Below are 23,100 nucleotides of genomic sequence, written 5' to 3' on the forward strand. Positions count from 1 at the left end.
GTGTTACTGTGTGACTTAATGTTCTAAAATGTTAGATCGGATTCACCGAAATCACACAATAACACAAACTAAATGACAGATTAAAGCACTGGTAGACCAGTAACTTCCATGTTCTGTGAAGAAAAGAACAATAAGAAAGGCTTATTTAACGGTAGTTTCCTGTCACAAAAGGCTGTCTGACAGCAAGGTAAAGCAGTGAACATAGTGTACACTTGAACTATTTTTGGTTGGACCTTTTTTTAAAGCGTCTAAAATAGGTTTTGCTGCTGACCCTGTCCATAGTAGTACATTGCTTAGCTTCTGTGCTGGTACTCCTCCTGCTTCTCCAAACTGGGGATGTTGACTATCGATAAGTACCTCATACGACACCATTTCAAATAATCCAAACTATCCCTTTAATGCCTTATGTAAAGCACTGTGAACTGCCATGTTATTGAAACATGCTGTAAAAATAACCTTTCCTTTTCTTGTCATCAAACAAATCTGCCACATTCTCCCCTTGTTACCTCCATCAGCACCCATCGTGTCCAATAATGGAGGCACATAAAGGTGGATTCACAAATATTTCATTTGCAGTTCAGAACTGAGATGTATATTTCATATTAAGGCATGTCAGCTGCCATCCAATATTAAAATATTGAATATCCTTCACTATTTTTCATGCCTGGCATGTAAATGACAGACAAATTGCCATAAGGAAGCAGAAGTTTATCTCTGCTGCTGTCACATGACTCATGATAGCAGCCAGCCCTTCTTCTATATCACAGAGAGACATTTTCATATTAAATCAATCTGCAATAAACTGTGCCAGGTGGCATGTAAGTATTTACATGCAACAAAATGAGACAAGTGAACAAAAACAATGGTTACTGCTGTGTAGCAAGTTAATCATTTACTTTTTTTTTAATGCTGTAGGTTTACAACACCAGCAAGTACAGTTTTCTCTACTTGTTTCCATTTAAACACTTGAGCATAAAGAGGCTTATTCATTTTTAGAGAGTCTTACTGTTATTTTAACTGTAGCCAGAGATGATACACTGGTTTACTACTCTGTCTGCTCTTTCTAACCCCTCTCCCACATGGAAATGGAGTTTTCACGCCAAATGAAACACTGCCAGGAGGTAGGTGTTGTTATGTTACATGTCTCTTGCTAAAAAGAGAATTCAGCTTTGAGACAAATGAATCACCCTGTGAAAAAGTGGAGCTTAGAGCGGAGACTGCCAATCACACATGTACTGTAAATGCACAAAGAAAAACTACAAAAGCAAGAGTGCTAGACAGATTTTTTTTGTTGGCTGTTTCTCATAATTTCACCACTGAACTGGATGTTTTTGAATGCCATTTCTTACCGTCTGTGGAGGAAAAAGCTTCTAAACAGACAACATATTAGAAAGAGTCTCAGACAGAAGATTAACCAGCGTGGGTTCACGTCTACTCACTACAGCGTTCTCTTTTTATTGCCTTATCAGGAACTGACTCATGCATTATTTCCCCAAGAGCTCCCTCTCTGCAGTCATTACATTAAAAATCTGCAAAAACCTTCAACAAAAAGTGTTTCTTTTTAATCTTTTCCCACATAACAGACTCCTCATCTGTAACACATTCTCCATTATCTCGTCCTCATCTCAGATACCTCGTGTCTATTATTGTTGGCCTTCTGTCTACACAGTAATTATCTCTGCTGTCTGCTTTGTCATTCACCCCATACAGAGCGAGCAGCCAGCACAGTCGCTAAAGGATGCAGTACTGGAAACCTTCGCTGTTTACGCCCACACTGTGTCTGACGGAAACAAGTCCAAGCAAAGAAGGCCATTATATGAAAATATATTAACTCGGCAATGTCTAGAAAGATTAGCAGGTAAGAAAAGTAAATGTGCTCTCTGTTCTCAATTTCACCATCTAATTGTTTTCCGTACTGTAGCTGCATCTCTGCAGTGTTGTTTCACTTCACGTTGCTTTATGTTTTATTGTTTATGTCTTCGAAAATGGACCTTGTATTTAGCTCCAAAGTGAAGCAGAGCAGCAACGGGATGAATCATTTACTGAACCATAACAAGCATAACCACAACAGTAGAAACAGAAATCACTTCATTGTCACAGTAATAAGAAATATTCGGTGTGAAGTCAGCCCAGGAAACAAGCATCACATCTCCCGAATGTTATGAAGAATAAACTTTACAGCCTGAGCTGAATTCAAAATGGATCCTAAATGCTTCACAGCTTAATCAAACATGAAAGAAGGCTGTAATGTTACAATGGCTACCAATTTTTCAGTTTATTTAACAGAATAATGTCAGAATTTATTAAACGAAATTGAAGATAATTCTTAAAAATATACTCACTGGTCTTTCATGCTCCAAAATAGACGACTTCCCAGGCTCATACTCAAAAATACTCTTGGGCTCTGCGCGGTACTTTCGTGTGTCCACTTTCCTGTTGGGAGGACCCCATTCATTCCTGGTGCAAGAAAAACAGACGTGTGTTGTAAGAAAGGATTTAGGATTTAGTGGCATCTAGCTGTGAGCCTGCAGACTGCAAACACCTCCACCCAGTCTCCCTTTCCAAGTGTGCAGTAGAACCTACGGTCACCACAAAAGTCTCACAAAACCCTAAAGGCGGTATCTAGAGCCAGTGTTTGGTTTGTCCATTCTAGGCTACTGTAGAAACATGGCAGAGCAACATGGCAGATTCTGTGCAAGAGGACCCACTCCTTCTGTACCTAAAAACAGCTCATTCTATGGTTACGACAAAAAAGACAATCCTTATTTTTAGGTGATTGTACACTAATGAAAACATACTTATTATTTTTATTATTGTTCATTCCTGCCAAGTTCTGCCTTTAAATCCACGTAATATTAGACACTGGACCTTTAATTATTTAAAGGTACTCAACTGAGTTTTAACTGGTTATGAACAGTTTCAGTTAATTACTGATGCCTCAATATGACCTACATAAGTGAACAAGACCATCCACGAGAAGATTGGCTGTCAGCCACCGAGACAGAGTCTCCTTGAAATCAGATGAAACAAGTTTGTGTTTACATTTTCCAAATGTAAACACAGACCTGGAGACAAAGTTACAGTGACTAACATGTTAACCAGTTAAAAAGAAGCGGAAGGAGATTTTTCTTTAGATAATTTTATTTTTGATTCCACAGGGGCCTTGAAAATCAACAAAATATGGAAGTTTCTTGTAGTGGCTTTAGGGTGGTGCAGGATTTATATGAGCAAAAAAGTTCATTAATAGTATTTAGTAGTATTTCCATAACTAATAAGGTAAGAGAAGGAAGGACTACTGCCCTATCACGTATTTGCAATAAACTCTATTGAGATCCAAGGTTTCAGTCCTTAGATCTTCATCCAGTAAAGAATTATGAGATTGAATGTGGTTCTTGATCTTGTATGATGACAAACAGCCTATTTAGAGGTCAATTCATGGGGAAGCCATTAACAGCTGAAACAGTGGGTTCCAGACTTTTTCTGGCATGCATCCCTTTCAAAAGCATATAAAGGTTCACACCCTCCACACCACAATTTTTATCATTAACTGTAATTATGAAGCGAGTGAAAAAAATGGATTCAAAAGTTGAATTTTAGTGAAGTAAAGGTCAGCATGATAGCATCAGCAAACTCTTGTTTGTTTATTTTCCCTTCATAAATCATGTTCATTTAACTTGGCTTCACTCTATATTTTCCCCCTGGTCATCTGTGCTGGGAACCACTAAGAAAAAGCATGACAGTGTTACCCTGACATCTTCCTTTTGCCCAATATTTTTACTGTCAATATGTTTTTTATTAATCTTATTTACATCACATTGTTTACATTTGCAGTTTATCACAGACTGAATGTACTGTTTTGGGGGTGGTATGTGCCTTCTAATGGGCTCAAAATACAATATACTGTGGGACTGACTGCATGACAACTCAGCTCAGCGCAGGTCCCTGATTGGACTAACTTGAATAAATGGTAAATGGACTTGGAAATATATTGCATAACATAGCACTTTTCTAGTCTATCGATCACTCAAAGCACTTTAACAACTACATGTCATGTTCACCAATTCACTCGTTCACTCACACAAACACATACACATTCACATACTAATGGAAGAGCCACTGGGGCAATTTGGGGTTCAGTATCTTGTCCAGGGACACTTCAACATGTGGACTGAAGGGGGACTGAAGCGCCGTTAGTGGACAACCTGCTCTACACTCCCGAGTCACAGCCGGTAGGTGCTGGCTTAATCTGCCTGTAATGTTCTTTGTTTCTCTGCTTTACCTGATGAAGGTCTAAGGGCTGAAACGTTCTATCTTCAATAAAATGTATTTCAAGTAAATTACAGTGTGCAGGAGTGCTCTCTTCTCTTGCCTGTGGATTTGCCTCCTACGCACCTGTCTAAAAGAAACTAAAGGTGTGCATTAGTGCTAATTCGGTGTAATAAATGAAAGCCATTAGACAAAGCTCCTCTTACGAGTCAGGCGAGTCTTTCTCGCGGTCACTGTCTCTGGCCCTCAGCTGGAGAAGAGATGGCATGGGCGGAGGTGGTGGGGGTACAGGTGATGGTGAAGGCTCCCGAGGCCCCAGATGACCCCCGTTGTCCGAGGGGCTTTTGGCGAGCGGCCTGTATGTATGTGTCCGGGGAGCGGGGTGGGCCATGGTGGTGGACGGCAGGCTGTAGTCATCTGTTAAAGACAGGACAGAGGAGACAACGTAGAGCGAAGTAATGAAGTGGAGCAAGCCGGACAGGAGGAGACAAATGGGTTGGAGAGGAATTACTTATTATATGATACACTTTTGTTATATATAAAGCATCTCTCACCATTGTTTATGACAGCATATGTTGCATTGTATGTGTCAGAATAGTCATCATCTGTAGAAGAAAGGAACAAACACTGATTGGAAAACATGCATAAACATGGCTTCCTCCACATTTGCCATTTCAAAAATCCACACTTTATCAGACATTAATTTCTTGGTAGATGCTCAGAGCATATAGCTAAATGTTTATTATATAAATAAATTGTTTCAAAATGGTTTAATGGTTAAAAATGTCGAGCCAGTCCTTGAAAAACTTGCTTTTAACCATTGTGGACCACACTTCTACACAGAAAACCAGACGACATTCCACTGTCAAAAATCTCTTCCCAAAGACGAAAAAGAAACCAACTGATGCTAACTATGCTATACTATACTAAACTATTTTCCATTAACATATTGAATAATAGTTTCATATTGTTAGTTGCCCCATTTTTAGAAATAAGAACCAAAAATGAGTTGAAAAAAGTTAAATAATTGATCATTTACAGCATCTGTGCATACTTGTTTATTCACAGTGTCGATGAAAACGACAATGAATGCAGCTATAAAGGTTTGGTTTCCTTACGCAGAAAAGATGTCTGTTTACTTTTCTCATAACTGCATCACAGCATAACTTAGAAATATTCACACATGCTTAAAACTATAATATGTGACATTTTGGCACTAAAATGTCTAAAAATGTCAGCCCTATCATATATTTTGTTGAGCTGTGTGCTTACATTATCTCAAGTGTTTCAAACAACGTTCAAACAAAGAAATCAATAATATAACTAAATATAGCATGAAATTTATTTCCATTTTCCATTTGGAGAATTTACGGTGTCAATGTCATAAATGCCATTGTTAGTGTTTTAATGTGTGTGAGACACTTAATTTCAAACTAATTTGGTCGTGGATTTCTGCATTTGGTTCAGTTTTCTGGCACTGGAACTGTTTAGCTGGCTGTGGCGTACAGGCAGCTCTCTGTTGCATGCCATACTTCTTTCTTTTCTTTAGATAACATCAAGCTTGCTATGGCTTGTGCTCTCTAACACAGTGGTGCGAGACAGATTTTGGCTGCGCTGGCTGCCTGCTCCAAACGCCATAAAAAACACATAAAAAACAAAGGGGCACAGGGGCAATAGTCTGGAAACACAAATATCTTTTTTTTCATAATCTCCTTTTCCTTTTACACTTCCAGACCTGGAAAGGACGAAAATCAAATTCCATACTTTTCCATACTGTGCAGGAAACCTGAAAGAAGGTACAAGCGTGTGGTTTCCTCTCTGGGGAGAACAGCACCTTTAGTCGGCCTGAATACAGTCAGTTACAAAGTAATTTCCAATAGTGACCATTTTTCACAGCGGAGAGAAGGATCAAAACCACCCAAGCAGCATAAACCACTTCTCCTGTGTTCATCCACAAGCTCAGCATGTTACAAACAATTGTTTTTCCAATATGTTTCTGTTGAGTTATAGGAAGGGCGATACCACCACACAGAGGTGCAGTATCAGCTGTAGTTTGATCAAACTTTGAGTTTTTGATTCTGGCTGAATTCAAAGCTGCTGTGTTCTGCAAATGAGAAACTACAAATTTCCTTGACTCTTTTTTAATTCAAGGGGTAATTGCATGGAGGTTACTGGAATATTGCCTTTTAAAAACTGAGAATATGTGAATGTTCATCATGGGAACTCTCCAAGATCATAAAGATGTTTTTCAGGCACACAATCAGGAAACTGTGTGTGCGCTGCAGTAGAAGAAGCCTGAGCAGATATGAACAAACAAGCCTTGTACCGACTGTGTGATTCTGTCAGCCCACAAAATTAGAGCAGATTTCCCAGGACAGCTCAGTGTCGATTAGAGGTTTCTCTCAATTCCTCCTCCTCTCCAGAATCTCTTGCTCTCATCTAATGAGCTCTGGCTCTGAGCTTCTCTGGCACTTCTGCTTTAACAAAGACCGACATGCACACGCACAGACACACAAAGATACACACATGCGTGCATGCATGACCAGTTCTTCTCAAAAAGTCTAATGCTCAAACCACATTCAATAATTTCTGTTGTTCAGTGCGATTCAGTACAGACTTACCTGCTTTGTGAACCTTGTGGATCTGTTTGAACATAGTTTTGTACCAATCCTTCGGCCTATCCACCGTCTGTAGAGAGAGAAATAACCATAAAGATTTACGTGCCGTGAAATGCAACATAAACTGGATAGCTGAAGTTAGAAATTAGAAAGGGTTCCCACTGTTTTATAGGACATTACTGAGTAGAGAAAACACAATCTCAGCTTTTCCAGGGATCCATATTTCACTAGCAGAGAATTTAAGTCATGCTGAGACATAAATAAATTATTTATAAGATACATTCATCATTGGAGACACTCACCATAATATTCCTCTTAAGAAATGTTGATCACGCTTGTTCAGTGAAAAAATTCAGGATGAATTAAGGACGACTAAATCTCCTTTTTCCTAATCCAAGTTAAATAATCTTGTCAAGAATCATTTGAATCAGGCTACTTAACTTAATTTAAGGTAACTGCTCTTAGTGTGTAAGATATTTAATCTATTTATCAGCTGTACCTGACGAGAGCCTCAAACGTCAAGTGGATTGCATCATTTTACACATACACACAAATCCAAGGCACCTATTAAAGATACAGTGAAATGAAAAATAAATGTTCTAAGTAATCCTATGTCCCTCTGTGTGTTCATTCTTTATTTACCTGTTTTAGTTAGATGTGTCATTTTTTTGTATTTTCTTCTCAAAACATCTCTCCTTTCTCTTTCTGTAAAACACTGAGGCATTTTCTATTATTCATGTTGAACTCAGGGTATGTATATATAAATTTACCCAATCAGATTTGAGGCAAATGGCTGACCCTGCCAGTCATTTAAAAACAAACTCAGCTTAAGAGCTGTTCAAGCTTGCAGAGTGATATCTTAGTAGGATGTGTGTTTGGATATCAGCTGGTAAAAAGTTTTGTTTACATTTCCAAATAATCTGCTCATTCATTTCTCCCTGCTCCAGATGGTGCAGGTGGAGGCCAAGAGCCCTATACAGCTCCATATTTTCTAGATAACACCCCCTTGTGGGGGTTCCAGTTAAACCCTACGAATTAAGAAATGATAAAGATGCTCTAAATTTTTTTTTTTTTTGTGAATTTAAAATAAAAACAAATGTTGTATTAAAGTGGAAACGTTAATACAATGGCTCCCCCATTTTGAGTGATGATATTGCTTTGAGCCAGTGGGGATTGGTGCAGGAGTGGAGGGGGAGTAGAAGAAAAACGAGTAAGAGTAAAAAAAAAAGAAAAAGAAAAAGAGTAATTTAGTCTATGATGGAAACATAATGTTCCTGGGAAAAATTGTGCCCAATGGCAGACAAGCTTACAGGGAACCAATCTAATTGTGGGCGGTGAGATTATTCTATAGTCATTAAACTGACCAATCAATATTGACTTCATACTGATAAGTCGAAGCAAAACAAGTTGTAGAGTTCAACTTGAAATCCATGCTTTCATTTTTTATTATTTGAGTTGTAGGATTTTTAGTTTTCTTTGGTAAGTCTATGATATTTTCACTGCTTACAAACAACAAAGATGTGAAAATCACAGGATCATTATTTAAAAAAATCCAGATGTGTGTACAGAGAGTATTTCAGCTTTTAAACATACATAAATAAATTACCATCAACATATAGCCGACGTAGCCAGAAAAAGACATAACAGTGTTATCAGCAATTAGATAAACTACTACGGCAGTTTATTTTGGTGTGTGTGTGTTTATGTGTATGTTACGATGATTGTGTCCACTTTGAGAAATCAATGTCAGCAGATTTAGTTTCAGAGGATACAGAAGCCATGTTGCTTACAAAGCCAAAGTGGGAGCTCCTGGTGCTCTGCCTGGAAAATCCAGGAGAAACGCTGGTATGTGTGTCTTTGTGTATACAGTATAGATCTAACAGCCACTTCAAAAAAGAGCTATCAAATGGCAGAGAGACTTAATCCCCTCTTTATTCAGTAGCACCAAACAGTGAGTCTGGACTCTGGTCAGAGAAGAGGCAGTTTGGCTCCACAGTGAAGGAGTGTGTGTGACTGAGCATGTAACATTGGCATGGCCGAGAGACGGGCCAATTACCGCTTCCCTCTCCATGGTTACCAAATAAAGTGCCCACAAAAATGTTTGTCTGCTCACAACAAGGAGCATCTGTTTTTCTGCTTTCCTGCATTTTTTTTCTTTTCACCTTTTCTCTCTGCTTTTATTGCCTGTCTTTCATTCTTCCTCTGACTGTCTTATGTTCAGTCGCTCTCTAGTTTAACATGTCCACCTTTAAATGCCGCTCTTCAAGAAACAGACAACTGAGTGACATTGACATGAAAAGCCTTAACAGAGATAACACACACTTTGACAAGCAAGTAGCATGGACGTTGCAGTCCTAACGCAAAGACCTGTTCTGAGCTCATCTTTATAAGTAGCACACAGAGGGAAAGATACTGAGAGATAGTAGGAGCGAGAGAGAAAGGGCTTTTAATATGAGGTCAAAAGCTGCTGACAGCTGAGAGTAATCCTCCCTCGTGAGGCTGATCACATATCAACACAATAGAAATGGGTCAAAAGACACTCCTGTGCAACACTGCAGTACCTAACTAAACCAGTCTGCTGCAAACCAGCTCTGTGTGCGTGTTTGACCTCACCGTGCGGATGGCGATGGGGATGCCGGACTCGTCCACCGGGCCGATGCCTTCATAATGAGGAGCTTTGATGACGGACACCTTTTTCTCTTCCTCTGAGAAGCGGGCGATGGGCACAGTACTGCTGACGCTGGTATGGCCCGTCACCACAGACTCTCTGGTAACTGACTCGCTGCCCTCTAGATACCAGGGGGAAGAGGAGGAAACAGAGGGAGACCACTCTCAATTGTACATTCTGATGATCAAACAGAACTCCAATTTCAGTCCCTGACACCAGCTGAGGAAGTGAAAACTTAATCATCCTAAGATTAATTGCTCTGTTGTATGGTTCAAGATTTGAGTAGTACTATTCTATTTTTTTTTCCTTTTGTACTTATTACTTTCTTACTGTGCACAAAAACAGAATGGTTCGGTCCTCGACTAATGGGTATATAGACATATCATATCTTGGAATTGTAGATAAAGACACGATAAAACTTTATTTGAATGGCTGTGTATAAGACTGCTGCTACACTATCATTTCATGGACATGGAGGAGACTTTATGAATTGTTATGACCACTGACATTAAGATTCATTCAATCAGTTATGTTATTTTTAATGCAAAGTTGACGTTGTGTGACTTGTATACTTGTGATGGCAACTTGGCATTAATCAAGACAGCATACCTTGTCAATATCTTTGTCATGACATCTTTTTCTGATTTTGGCACTGGCTGTCATGAGACCGTTGTAAGTGTGTCATGAATCCGTGACCTCAAGTAAAGTTGTACATTTTGGACTTGTCATAAAGATGTCATGAAATTTTATCAAACTGCCAAATGCTTTTGTAACGGTGTCACGAATAATCTCCTGGACGTCAACTAATACTTCAACTTGTCACCAAGATTTCATTAAAAGTTACGAGGCCAGTTTGATAACAGAGTATGATACCAAGTGGGTAGCTTGTTTACTTGTTGTTAAAGTAGGCTAATGTCTGTCTGCTGTTATCTGTAACTGTCCATCTGAAGCTCCAAGATATTTTTGTCCTGGTTAATGTCAAGCTGTCAGAACAAAGACATATCAAACAACGTCAATGTTGCATTAAAAATGACATAATACAAAAATACATACACAGTCATAAACAGAAAGACATAATGACAGTCTTATGCACACCCTTTCAAATCATGCATTACTAAATACATTCATCCAAATACCCATTACCTATTCAACTGATGAGTTCTTAAAATATTTACACATTCTTGAAATTCTAAGCACTCTTTCAATTTAAGAGCAGATTTTATTAATATTATATACAACCAATGAATGTTTAATGATTTTCTTAATTGCAATCATTTCATGTTTTACTTATTTTTGTTTCTCTGCATGTAATTAAGCTTACAGAGGGCAGGAGATTCTGAATTCAATATATAGTAAAGTACCACTTGTCAGGTATTTGCACTTAATCATAACGATGATGAATTTTGCATGTCATATGGTGAGCAGAGATATTCAAAGAATTCTCAACACAACGTGTTGTGTTCTCGGCTGAAATAAAGGGACAAAAGAGCAGTGACTCACCTGAACTCCTGCTCTGTCTCGGGAGCCCAGTGTGGAGTGAGGTGGGGGGAGGAGGGTAGGATGGGGGAGAGAGGGGCCTCTGCGGATGGCTAGTGCTTCCATTCATAGCGTGAGAGAGGACCTGGCCCTAGGAGTGACCCACAATCCAGAAACAGAGATCATCGGTCACTGTCATTCACAAAAGACAGCAAAATGTACAAATTTCGATTTTCTACAGTGGAGAATGTTGCTGCTCTGCCCGACAACATTAGATATTAAGTATAAATATAAAAAACAAGAGAATGATTAGTTTTATAAATCCATTATTAGTCATCATGTTGCTATAAAACTTAACATTTAAAGAAGTAGAACAACCTAGTATGGAAATAAATGTACATGTAGACAGATGTTGGGGCTGATGTGATTCATAGAAACAGCTGTATCTGAAGTGACTGTACAACGTAAGAACATTAGTGAGGGAAAGGGCCACTTATTGAATCACTTCACTTCAAAACAGACAGAAGAGATTAAACAGTGACAGTAAACAAACACAACGCTTTCAGGTTCACATACATTTCTTCATAAATTAGTTGTGACATAAACAAGACAGCAGACAGGATACAGTTACAATGGGAGGCTCTTCTGTAGAATGCTCTCCCATTCAACATGGCACAGGAACATATGATTCCATCTGACAAAGGATAAAAACATCTTAATTTAAAGGCCTGTGTGTTCAGATCAAAGATTCATGATAGATCTAAAACCAGCAACTACTGTGTCCTGCAACCAACACAACAATCTAAAACTGATGAATTCACTTCAAAACAGCACATAAACAGTTTGTTGACAACACTTACTGCCAGTGTATCCAACTCCTTATCTACACAGGAGGTGTTTCAGCTGCATTGTTTTAGTTTCTCATGGGTGCCTGACAGAACAGATACTCTCCTATTTTAAATAATCTTGCCGTCTGCAGGATTTTACAGACACTTTACGTCCACTACCCACTCTAGCCACAGCCTGTTCACCCTGCTGCCATCTGACAAGAGATACAGAAGTATCCACTGCTGTACTACCGTACTACTGACCAGATTACTGCCACTAATATAATGCCACAGATACCACTCCACAATATAATCTAGTTCCGGATCTGTAAATCACTGACTACATCCCAAATTTTAGTGTTTTAAAAGCTGGCGTTGCTCTTGTCAATGGGTTCTTCCTTGGTTGGAGAAGCAACAATGCCAGTCAGCACCTTTGTAGATGGGACTAAAGTTGGGAACAGCATCTGCAGTAGAATAACACAAAGCAGTGAAGAAATTTCTCACTTAAGTTGTACACTTCTTGCTCTGTGTTCCAATAACAATTGAGCAAGGTTGGTACCTGGTTCCAAAATGGGTGGGACTTAGGAAGGGTCAATTGCTAGCTAACACGAAGCCAATGTCAGGCTTTATACTGTAGTCCTAAATAATGGCAATTCAGTTTCAATATCAGACTTGTTCAAATTGGAAGAAAAGGTCCACACAGAAGTTCTGTCATCATCAAGAGATGTAGCATTATGCAGGAGGGTCCCTTACATTGATCCCAGGGCAGTATCATGATACACAGGACATGTAACTACAGTCTTCTTGCATGTTATATTATAAAACCCTCCACTTCACCCTGGAAATGTTCAGTCTTTCAAGATACCAGCAACCTGCAGCTAACAGTTTCCACCCTGCTGCAACTTCTCTGAACAATGTTTTTGTCTCATCATGAATTTTTTATGTGAACTGGCCTTTAAGAATCAGTATTGATTGACTGCACTGGATTGCAAAAAAAGCATAACAAAGAAAAACATAGACAGGCACACATAGACATAGTGTTCTAAGTACAGACATGAACATAATAGGGAACATAATGGGCTGAATTAAATTCTGATATCTGACAGGTAGGTTGTAGTTTGTGGTTAGTGAAAGGTAAAAACGGTAGTAATAACACACTTTGTGAAGGTTTGGTTCAGCCATCCAAAATAAGTAGAGGGAGGAAGGGAACCAGTTGTTTTGGTAATGATATGTGTTACAGCAGTGACTTGTTGGGATAATTACGTTAGTGAAAGTGGCTGCTGCAGCGGTGGAGGCCACAGAGGTTGTTAGCACATCATCAGCAGCAGTGGATGTGTAGGCAGACACATGGCTGAGGGTGGGCGACGGCGTGGGTGAGGCGCCAGGCGAGTCCAGGCTACAGATCTGCAGCTCATCCAGCAGACCCGCCGTGGACGACGAGTAGTGGCTGAGGGCTGACACCGTCACGGGGGAGGCAGAAGGTGACACGCAGCCACCGATGCTTGCACTGCTGACTGTGGCAAGGCTCGGCCCGCTGACTGCGCCAGCTGTGCTGCCAGCTCCAATAGGAACATATGGGGTGGGCGATAGAGCCTTGGGCATTAGGCCTGACAGGTAGTCGAGTGAGTCAGAGCTGTGGCAGCGATAGGGGGAGTGCCGTGCTGCGGGGTCGGGGGAGGGAGGCCCCTGGTGTTGGAGGGAGAGGGAGTTGATTGGAAAAGGAGGAGAGGAGGAGAGCGCTTAGTGATATCACTCATCAGCCATGTTGTCACAAAGGATGTGTGGAAGTAACACGTGAGCCTAACAGAAGCTGAAATGTTGCTGTGAAACCACACTGAGGTGTCGTGAGGCTGCAGCATCATCTTCTGAAACGTGACTGATGCTGTGAATGGAAGAGGCTCTGTTAGTTCAAACTCTGTGGAAGGCAGCAAATACACAGACAGTAACTGTTAGGGCTGGGTATCTGTACTCAATACTAAGGATTAATATTTAGCCGGGATAATTTGACATTAAATATCCCGGGAACAGAGGCATGCTATTCTGGGAATCTTGGGAAATGCATTTGTTTTTAAGGTTTAATTCCAGCTACAGTCAAAACACATTGGTCATATTTCAGGCAACACTATGTGACAAGGAGAAACATGGATTCCAAACCTGATCGTTTTAGTGTATTATCTGGTGGTATCAATAATTATTGAGGCAGAACAATGCTATTTCAGCTTTAAACAACATCAAAATAAACATAATAATTTTTAAATGATACCCAGCCCTAGTAACAGTGGTATAAAATAAATGAAACAGCTGGTTATCACACATACAGTATGAGTTCACACATATGTAGAACCAAAATTAGTTTGACTGGCTGTTTGGATGGCAGCACCAAGACTAACGAACCAAAGGGCAACACACACAAGCAGCATATGACGTGCATTAAAACACTTGTTTTCCATGTAACAGTACCAGTGGCTTCAAGGAGCATCAAGACAACAGAAAACAGCAATTTTAGAAATTTTGGTCTCTGAATCTGGCACATCCTGTCTACGGTACCTGGACCACTTCTTGTTTGTATGGCACGTTCAGTGTGTGCTATGGTCAGTGTATTACCCTTTAATCATTCTTGATGTCACCAAGACAAAAACCCAGGGATGTTGTATTATAATGACTTTAAAATGGACACAATCATTGCTCTCTTTTGTTCTGTTGTTACAGCATGGAGTCAGTTATGTACCAACAGTTCTGCAGGTGAAGGTCTTGGTGGAACTGCAGGTGGAGGCTTCGTTATCTCCACATGGGAAGGAGCTGGGTTCGGGGTTTGTTTTGGGGCTTGATCTGGGACCTTGAGTTCCACTGTGTCGCTCGGAGGACGTTTCAGATTCTCGGATCCCAGGTGGACAGAAAGCAAGGATGTCTGTGTCAGGGGCGGAGACAGGGTGGGGCCCTTTTGTGGAGAAGGGGAGGTGGAAGGTGGGGAACCTGTGGTCTTAGTGTTGGGATCAAGGTAGGAGTTGCTGTGAGCCGGGGGATCAGGGATGGTGACAGGGGTTAGTTTGAGGGAGGACACCTTACGTTCCTGGGTATTAGTGGTGGCAGATGCACTACAGTTAACATCATTTGGGACAGTGGACTGGTGTGTCTGTTGGACTGCGTTTGCACTGGTCTCTGAGTAGGAGTAAGAAGAAGTGCTACTAATAGTGTACGACTCTTTCAAAATTGCTTTCTCATTCTGGGTGAATGTTAGCGTTCCTGGGCTAAAATCATTAGCCAGGGCAACAAGGGAGCTGTACTCTGGTGGATTAGTACCAGTGGGCGAGAAGTGGAAACTCTCTCTCCTGGGGGGTGGCAGGGGCACGTGATTGACACCCTTATTGGCCAATTAGAATGCAACAGCCAAGAGAAGTTCAAGCAGCAACAACAAAAAAGTCCATCAGTGCAAAGCTTGATACAAATCATCATCAAGTCATTCCAAATACATACTTAGAAATACAGAATGGTTCTGTGCAAATTATCCATAATTATGATGGTTTGTGGTGTAATTAAGAACATCATTTTCCACAGAGAACTTTTACGAACCAAACATTATTTTTTTTTAAATAGCAGTAAAAAAGAAAAGAATGTCAACATCTGTCAAGTGTGGTGTGCGAGACATTTACCTGTGTTGGTGACTTTTTGTCCTGCAGGTTGGGTCTGACACTGCGGAAGCCTTTGGCAGCGAGAGATGAGCTGCTAGCGTCTCCATTCTTAAGGCCATCTGTTACACTGCGTGACCGCCAAGAATCTGAGGATGAATTTCATAATATTAACATCAAAAAGTGCAGTCCTTTCTGATTAACTTTTCTGGTCTCCTGTGAAGTGTTTCATGGCTTCTTTAGTCATGCAATGTCAAGATTCTCCACCTGAATTCACCAAAAGTAACAAAGACTTACCCAAGTCTGATGAGTGAGAATCACTCCCTGGGGAACAGAGAAGACACACCAATAATAAGTGACACAACTGAATGTGTGATCATACTCATACCTACAACAAACTTCAATGCTACTGCATAATATTACATGAAACGCAGTCGTCATCTCACAAAAAGTTTGCGAGAATGCCTGGTGTGACAAAAAGAGACCTGGCGATGGCAGTTAAAGGAGTGGACACAGGTTTGAAAAGACATAGTGAAGAGGAAAAGTATAGGACAGAAAAAAAGAATTCTTTCTTAAGAATTGCATGACTTATCCTGATGTGAAACAGAATATCATGAGAGTGGTGTTAGTTATAAGGTGGCTCTTTATGTGTAGCGAATACAAATGTTCAATCAGATTCTGGCTCTATTATAGAAATTAGTTCAGACATTGTAGCCATACTGGCCATTTTAGGTGGCTTCTTTCTGTGCTTTCTTTCAGTCAGACAAGAGTTTGAAATGATTCATGTAAAAAAAAAAAAAACAGTAGGAAGCTGTAGGAGGCATACACAGCTTTCCATTATATGAGTTCTTTTGAACAAGTCCTTGTTTTTCCGAATCTCTACTAAGGAGGTAAGGAATGCAAAGATAGCATGACCCATAGGGCCACAACAGCCACATTTATGGGAAATACACCAGTCTGAAATATACCAGAACTATCCTTTAGCCAAATTCTTGAGTGTTTTCACACACTCATTTTCTGATTATGAATGTCTCTGTCAATTGTTTCCACATGGCTGATTATGTTCACAGCAATATAGAGTTATCAGCAGAGATGGCTTAAGCTGGGATGGTTGACTCCAGAGCACACAAATCACTTTGAACTGGCTTGTAAACCTTCATTTTGTAGTCTACAGTGTTGAAGCAAGTTACTTTCTGTATGTCTTGACCATTGCAGATTTTTACGTGTAGACTCCAAGTATCACTGTATAATAAACAGCAATGGTGAGTGTACTGTACACCTCTAGCTGAGGCTGAGGGTCCCTCATGAGCTGATGCTTGCACGTCTAATAATAATAGTACTCTAGTGGCTACGCACAGACCTACCATTCTCTGAAACCATCTATATCTGACAACAGCTTATCAGTTTTCACTCAGTGCCCTACTATTGTTAAAACAAAGCTGACAAAGCTAGAATGCCTACATGGGTGCAGCTGTTAACCTGGATGCTGACAAGGTTCAGGCACAAACACTGCTCTTTCAGCAGAGGAAAGGGATATGCAGATGGGGATGACCAGCTGTAGCCTCTGGAAGATGAGAATATACTTAAGCCTCAGCTCTCCCCGTTGCTATGTTAAAGCTCCTCAGTTATTCAGAAATTTTAAATTGTGTGTGGCAAGAAATAGGCAGCAATTTTCGGATGAAGGGGCTTACATACAGCAGATCTGCTGTAAGTTTGCATGCATGAAAGTGAAACAATGAGCAGGAAGAATTAACTCAAATGGTGTCATTTTAGTCAACACAAGTCCAACCAGGAACATTTCCATTTTCTCCAAGAGCTCAAGGTCAAGGGAGCCGTGCCATTTCTAACCAATCCATGCTGACAGCGGAGAAAGAGCACGGAAAAAAAAAGAGTCTGGAAGAGTGACGAAAAAAACTTAAGACAAGAGGAAGAGTAGAGTAAACTACCCATAAAGAGAGGGAAATGGCATGGAGGAGTGTGAGAGCATGACATATGAGAGCTGTCAAAAAGGCAGGAAGATTAACATTAACAACACGGCTACAGTATGAGTTATGACTGATTTAGGAAGCAAAAACAAGCCCAAGACGGAAGAGAATAAACAAAAGGAAATAAAAGAATTATACAATGAACTGATCAGAAAAATAATAGCATCCTGCAGTCCAAACATTGCTTAAGCATACTAAGGCAGCCACAGCCAATTTGAAAGTATTTCAAATATGCTATCAGGTTGATGAAACCCAAACATGGTTATGAATAAAAACAAGCCACTTTTAAAAGCCTTACCTCGTGCTTTGACAGTTAAGTCCAGTCAATACTTGAAGTGGCCCAGTTTTTAGCTATTTACTCTTCTCATTCAAATGTGTTAATCTGTAGTGTGTTTGTGAGTGTTAGTACCTGTGCCTAGATTTGGTGAGCTCTGGACCCTCTTCATGGGAGAGAGTATGAGTGACAAGGCCACGCTTTTGCGAGCAAATCCTCCGCTATCTGAGAAATCACAGCCAGGCAGATGATCATAGAGGCAGAAGCAGCAGCACACATGCACATGCATATACACAAATACATGAAATCACACACAAATGCGTCCAGCCAGAAACATAACACAAACAAGAAGAAGCAAAGCACATGCATTTAAAGAGCTTGAATTTTATTGTGATGAAACTAGTACACAGCCCAATCACAAGATTTAATTGTAAAGCAGAAGTGTAAATGTGTTGTATTGCATTAGCTGACATAAGCCTAACCATTCCTCTCATGCCGACAGGAATCATGACTTTAAGTGAGACTTATGATACAGGGAATAAATATAGGGGACATTTGTTAATAGTGGAGAAATCAAGTGTCACTGTAGTTAAACATCATAAAATCCCTGTTAACTGGCCTACTGATACACTGTTCAAACTCTTTCATTAACTGAACTGCAGCAAATTACCTTCGCTACTCTTCAGTAAATGCTCCTCCATATATTCTCCCAATGTATCCTCCCTTAACTACCTGGCACTTCTTTAAAAGGTGCTTTAAAATTATCTGTGACAAGTTTCTGTGGGGTCTCGTCTGGGATCAAAGTAGTTTGCTAGAGTAAATTAACTTCAGCCTAATTTAGCCTTTTTTGGAACCAACTCCAGATAAGGCTGGTGTGTTGCCACCTCCTGTGACAGACGGTGACCACTGATTTAGTTGGTCTTGTAGGATGTCTGACTGGTTTGCTGTTAGGGATGCCAGCAGCCAATGCCGAAAGAGATGTTTTTGGTCTTTTAATTTATTTTGGTCGCTATTTATTAGCCTTTTGTGCAAGGGAAACAAACACATCTTCATTAGAAAAAAATATGGCACCCATTGCCCTCTTCTGTCATACCAGAGGTGTGTTGAGCCAGTGGCTAAACAGCACCTGGGTGTGCTAGCTACTGTTGTCAAAAATAACCAGCACGGCATTTAGCGAGTGCAAAATTGATGCAACAGAACGGATAAACATCGGCCACTGCCATGAATATCATCTTATTTGCAGATAGTCTAATTGCAGTCAATAAGGTAAATAATGATGTTCGGACAGTTAATCGGTGCATCCCTATCTGTTTTTTTTTGGACATAGCCATGCCAGTATAATGTCAGTATAACTATTTCATTGATCTACCATCCATTTTGAGAGCATTTTGTTGCTCCATCAAATGAATTTTGTGTTCTAAATTTTACTGGCTATCTTTCAACACATGACAAAGCTATTTTTGTGTTGTCTTCCATATTGTAAATATAGGCAAACAACCAAGATGAGTCAAGCCAACATTGGCAGCCACACAGAGTGTTGGTGTGTGAGGAGGACTCAAAGACAGATTACTCATCATTGATTCTCTGGCTGAAATGCACCCTTGGGATGACTGCCAACCTTACCCAGAGCTTTGGGTATGTATTAAAGGAGGAATACGTCACTGTGGTTAAAAGCAACAGGCTTACTATACTTATTGATGCTTTCGGTCACAATAACCCAGGCCCAAAATGGACCAACACCGAAATGGTGAAACAGGGTCAGGGTTAGAATTACAGACTCATGCCTGTGGTGAAGGGAAACTAGGACACATAGCGGCTTTTAAAATAGCTAGGCGGTCTAAAATGTGGAAATATACTGACCTTTTTTTGTGACTATCAAACGTAAACAATCGTTTGAGGTTCAGTTATTTGTACTAATAAACATAATATAAACTGCAAACATGAAAATAGAATCATTCAACTTTGCTAAACAAAAAGAATGGACATGGACTGGATGATGATGATGATGATTTCCCAAATATCTCATGAAGTACATGGTTTATGTGTGTGTGTGTGTGTGAATACCTGTATTCATATTGAAGAGCACTTCTTACTGATCTACTGCAGGGGGATACACCTTCCTGGAAAACAAAGACAAAGTATTTAAGGAAATTTACACAATAAATAACTGACTCATTGCAATTACAGGACGTAACAACATTTTTTTTGCAAACTCTTTGTATTAAATCCTAAATATAAGCAATTATTTTGGAATTCTGCCAGTTTCCTGCTGCCCACTGAGTCATTAACTGTACTTTGATTCAAATCACACTACTGAAGGGGCCAAAATCTCTGTGCAAGGAAATTCTGGAGAGATTAATGGTGTTTAGTAATAGAAATGCAATGTGCTGACATGCTGCAGTTGACTGCAAGTCAGCTCAATTTTAAACTCCTTTCATGTATTTCATTTTTCCAATCCTGAGAAAACCTATGGGCTGAAGTCTAGACCTCCTGGACATGAAGATGTGACAAACCGAGGGATGAACTGAATCATAAACTGCACTTCTGAATTTCCAGGAAAAATAAGGTGTCATTAGCCTTGTTCTAGAGATCAGAACCACAACCCACCCTGATTTATTCACCAATTTATATCGACCAAACTAAAGTGGCAATTCAGTCTGATTATAAGGCTAAGGTGGCATGGACCTTTATTAGATTAGCAAAATAAAGAGCACCTGGCCTCTTGCCCAAAGTGTGCTGAGACAGACCTCTGCAACCGTGAATAAGATAAGATGGTAAGATATAGACAGAGTACACAGATAATGTGGTCTGGATATTATAAATGAACAACAGATACTGAACAAAATGCTTCAGAGAGATTATGAGAGTATTTCTGATTAACTGCTTAAGTGAAATAAAAAATACTGGATGGACAACTAACATGTAAAATGTAGGCTTCATGTTTTCAATGTGGACAGAAATGTGAAGGATATAAGCTGTGAAGAGTTCTTCATGTTGTCTTATGAGAGCCATGGAAGTGATAAACAGCAGGTCAACAAGCTCAATTATTCATTTTTCATTTATTCTTTAAATTCTCTTTCAACTGAGTTACTGTGCACCTTGACTTATCGTACAATTTATAGACATGACCTTACCTTGATCATTTTTGCTGACCTCGATATGCCTGTTGTGTTTGCAAGTGTGTTTGTTTACATAAAAATGTCACCAACATTACAGCAGGGTTTTTGCCTGTCAATATAAGACTCGGGTGCAGCACTTTTGCATTTTTCTCAACACCTATGTCAGATAAACACAAAAGAACAGAGCTTGAGAGTCCATTTTATTTTTTATTTTGGCCATGTTGTTTTATTTTATTCATGTTTTATTTGATTAGGGTATTTTAATACTTTCAGATTCTAATTCAAATGTCTAAATATTCTTACGAATCAAAAGTTCATTACTCTTTTAATGATTTGTATCTGCTTTATTATCCTTCCATGAGTGGCACTGATGACAACAATATTGTTTATCTCAAAATATTGTCCTACAAAAGCAGTTTTTGAGACAGGCCTATATGCAGCACAGTACAAAAAAGTAAAAGTTTAAATTAAATCAACACGTACTGTCTGTCATGTTCAGAAATATGTTTAAACCAAAGTCTAAACCCATGGAATCTAAATGTGGGAACATAACTTCTTCCAGCTGAGTGAGAGACTTAATGACCTCAGCAAATTCTTCATGGCACATAGATGAAACATAAATAACTTAAAAGGCACTGATAAATGATACAGATTGCCATGTTTACTTAACTGCACCCATATACCCATAGACCTTTTCTTGGAACTGTTGCAGTAGGGTGCATGATTGATATGAATAGGGCACACCTCAAAAGCCAAAGGCACAACACAAACTGTTGCATCGCTGTGTGAGTGCATGCACGTGTGTCATCATGAGACTTAGTGTGCATGACAGATACTACAAGTGACAACATACAGTGGCTGCAGTAGGGATCATACATGTCTGGTATTTAAATAACTATGACATATACAAGGCTAACCTTGCCTTACAGACATGTAGGTACTCTTATGAAGTTTTGGAAATGTGATGTACTGTAGCTGTTGTTTGACTGTTACAGTAGATGGTCTCAGAACTCTTACTCCTACTCGAAAACATTATGACTGGGATGACTTCATTATCTTAAGAGCCAGTGTGTAGAATTTAAAAGCAAGACTGCAACAAACTGAACACCACCTGTCTCACCCTCCCCTTCCAAGTGTGTAGAAGGAGAACCTACAGTGGGAGTGAGACTTGCAGCGAAAAACCCTCCAGACCCTCTCTAGAGCCAGTGTTTTGTTTGTCAGTTCTGGGCTACTGTAGAAACATCCAGCACTGTTCTGGTCATGTACATCTCTGCATAACTATTGGACAACTCTGTGACATATTAGCAACTGCCAAACTGCCAGAGGTGCAGACAAGAATATCCTAAAATTAACATAAAGCTGGGTAAATACTTCATTATTATGCCTTGAATCCTAATATGTAGTGTACACTGAAAGTTGCTGTTGTAAGTAAATCTATAAGTAAAAGCAGAGTTTCAGTCAGAATTCTTTCAGCTTCTATGTTCAGCACAGGGGAGGAAAATGCACAGATGTTTCGGCTTTGCCCTCTTCAGTTCACAAAGTAATTAAATCTGTACAAATGATGTTAAACTGCAGCACTGAGAAAAGTCTACGTAAACATCAAACATATGTTCGCATACAAGTGAGTAGGGATCTCTCCTAAACATACAGGCTGTGTAATAATGAAAACACACACATAGATTAGCACTTTGTGCTTTAACTCATGTTTAATCCTTCTTAGCATATGTTACAGCTCTGGAGTACAAACTGGCAATGCAAATGACAATGCATTAGCAGACATTTGCTTCAACACTGTGACAATGCTGGGTGTCATTATACATTTAACAGGACAGTCCTGATAATTGTGGCTATCATTTACTGGGGTTTATTTTGGATGTGGAATGCTACCATATCCTGACATGAACGTGTAAACTGCCTGAGCAGTTGTCTCTAGCGATGAGTGGCACTCGATGGATGGCATAACATTAACGTGTATTTGGCCATGCTTAAAATTTTATGGGCTCGATTCAGATCAGATGATGGTAAACATCGGGACGTTAGAACCATCATTTCTGAGATCCTTTTCCATTCTAACAACTAATTACAATTGATAATTAACATTATAATTATGACAAAATACTCTTGAATATTTATACTGTTTTTTCTGTAACAAGACGACTTTTCCATTATGGGATACTGTAAAAAAAAAAAAATCCTTCACTGATGCCAAACAAACAGCAACAGTTTGAAGCTACAGTACAA

The 23,100-nt window shown here is 39.6% G+C and overlaps 1 protein-coding gene across 11 annotated transcripts in view; it reads right to left on the reverse strand.

The window, feature by feature from the left end:
* Window positions 1-23,100, reverse strand: part of sorbs2a (sorbin and SH3 domain containing 2a) — a 65,604-nt gene that overhangs the window by 20,864 nt on the left and 21,640 nt on the right. For 7 of the 11 annotated variants that reach the window (XM_084715036.1, XM_084715034.1, XM_084715032.1 and 4 more), the window contains exons 3-13: window positions 19,805-19,860; window positions 17,876-17,965; window positions 15,779-15,805; window positions 15,506-15,630; window positions 13,119-13,541; window positions 11,053-11,179; window positions 9,498-9,673; window positions 6,888-6,954; window positions 4,821-4,871; window positions 4,473-4,683; window positions 2,343-2,457 (exon numbers count right to left, since the gene is read on the reverse strand). In XM_084715036.1, coding sequence (XP_084571162.1) covers window positions 2,343-2,457; window positions 4,473-4,683; window positions 4,821-4,871; window positions 6,888-6,954; window positions 9,498-9,673; window positions 11,053-11,179; window positions 13,119-13,541; window positions 15,506-15,630; window positions 15,779-15,805; window positions 17,876-17,965; window positions 19,805-19,814 — 1,422 coding nt within the window. In that variant the 5' untranslated portion in view covers window positions 19,815-19,860. Of the gene's footprint in view, window positions 1-2,342; window positions 2,458-4,472; window positions 4,684-4,820; window positions 4,872-6,887; window positions 6,955-9,497; window positions 9,674-11,052; window positions 11,180-13,118; window positions 13,542-14,583; window positions 15,217-15,505; window positions 15,631-15,778; window positions 15,806-17,875; window positions 17,966-19,804; window positions 19,861-23,100 lie in introns of all 11 variants that reach the window. The other 4 variants (XM_084715042.1, XM_084715033.1, XM_084715035.1 and 1 more) reach the window with 4 other exon arrangements.

This window comes from Lutjanus erythropterus, chromosome 3 (genome assembly GCF_056507025.1).
Source record: "Lutjanus erythropterus isolate fLutEry1 chromosome 3, fLutEry1.hap2, whole genome shotgun sequence".
NCBI classification, from domain to species: domain Eukaryota; kingdom Metazoa; phylum Chordata; class Actinopteri; order Lutjaniformes; family Lutjanidae; genus Lutjanus; species Lutjanus erythropterus.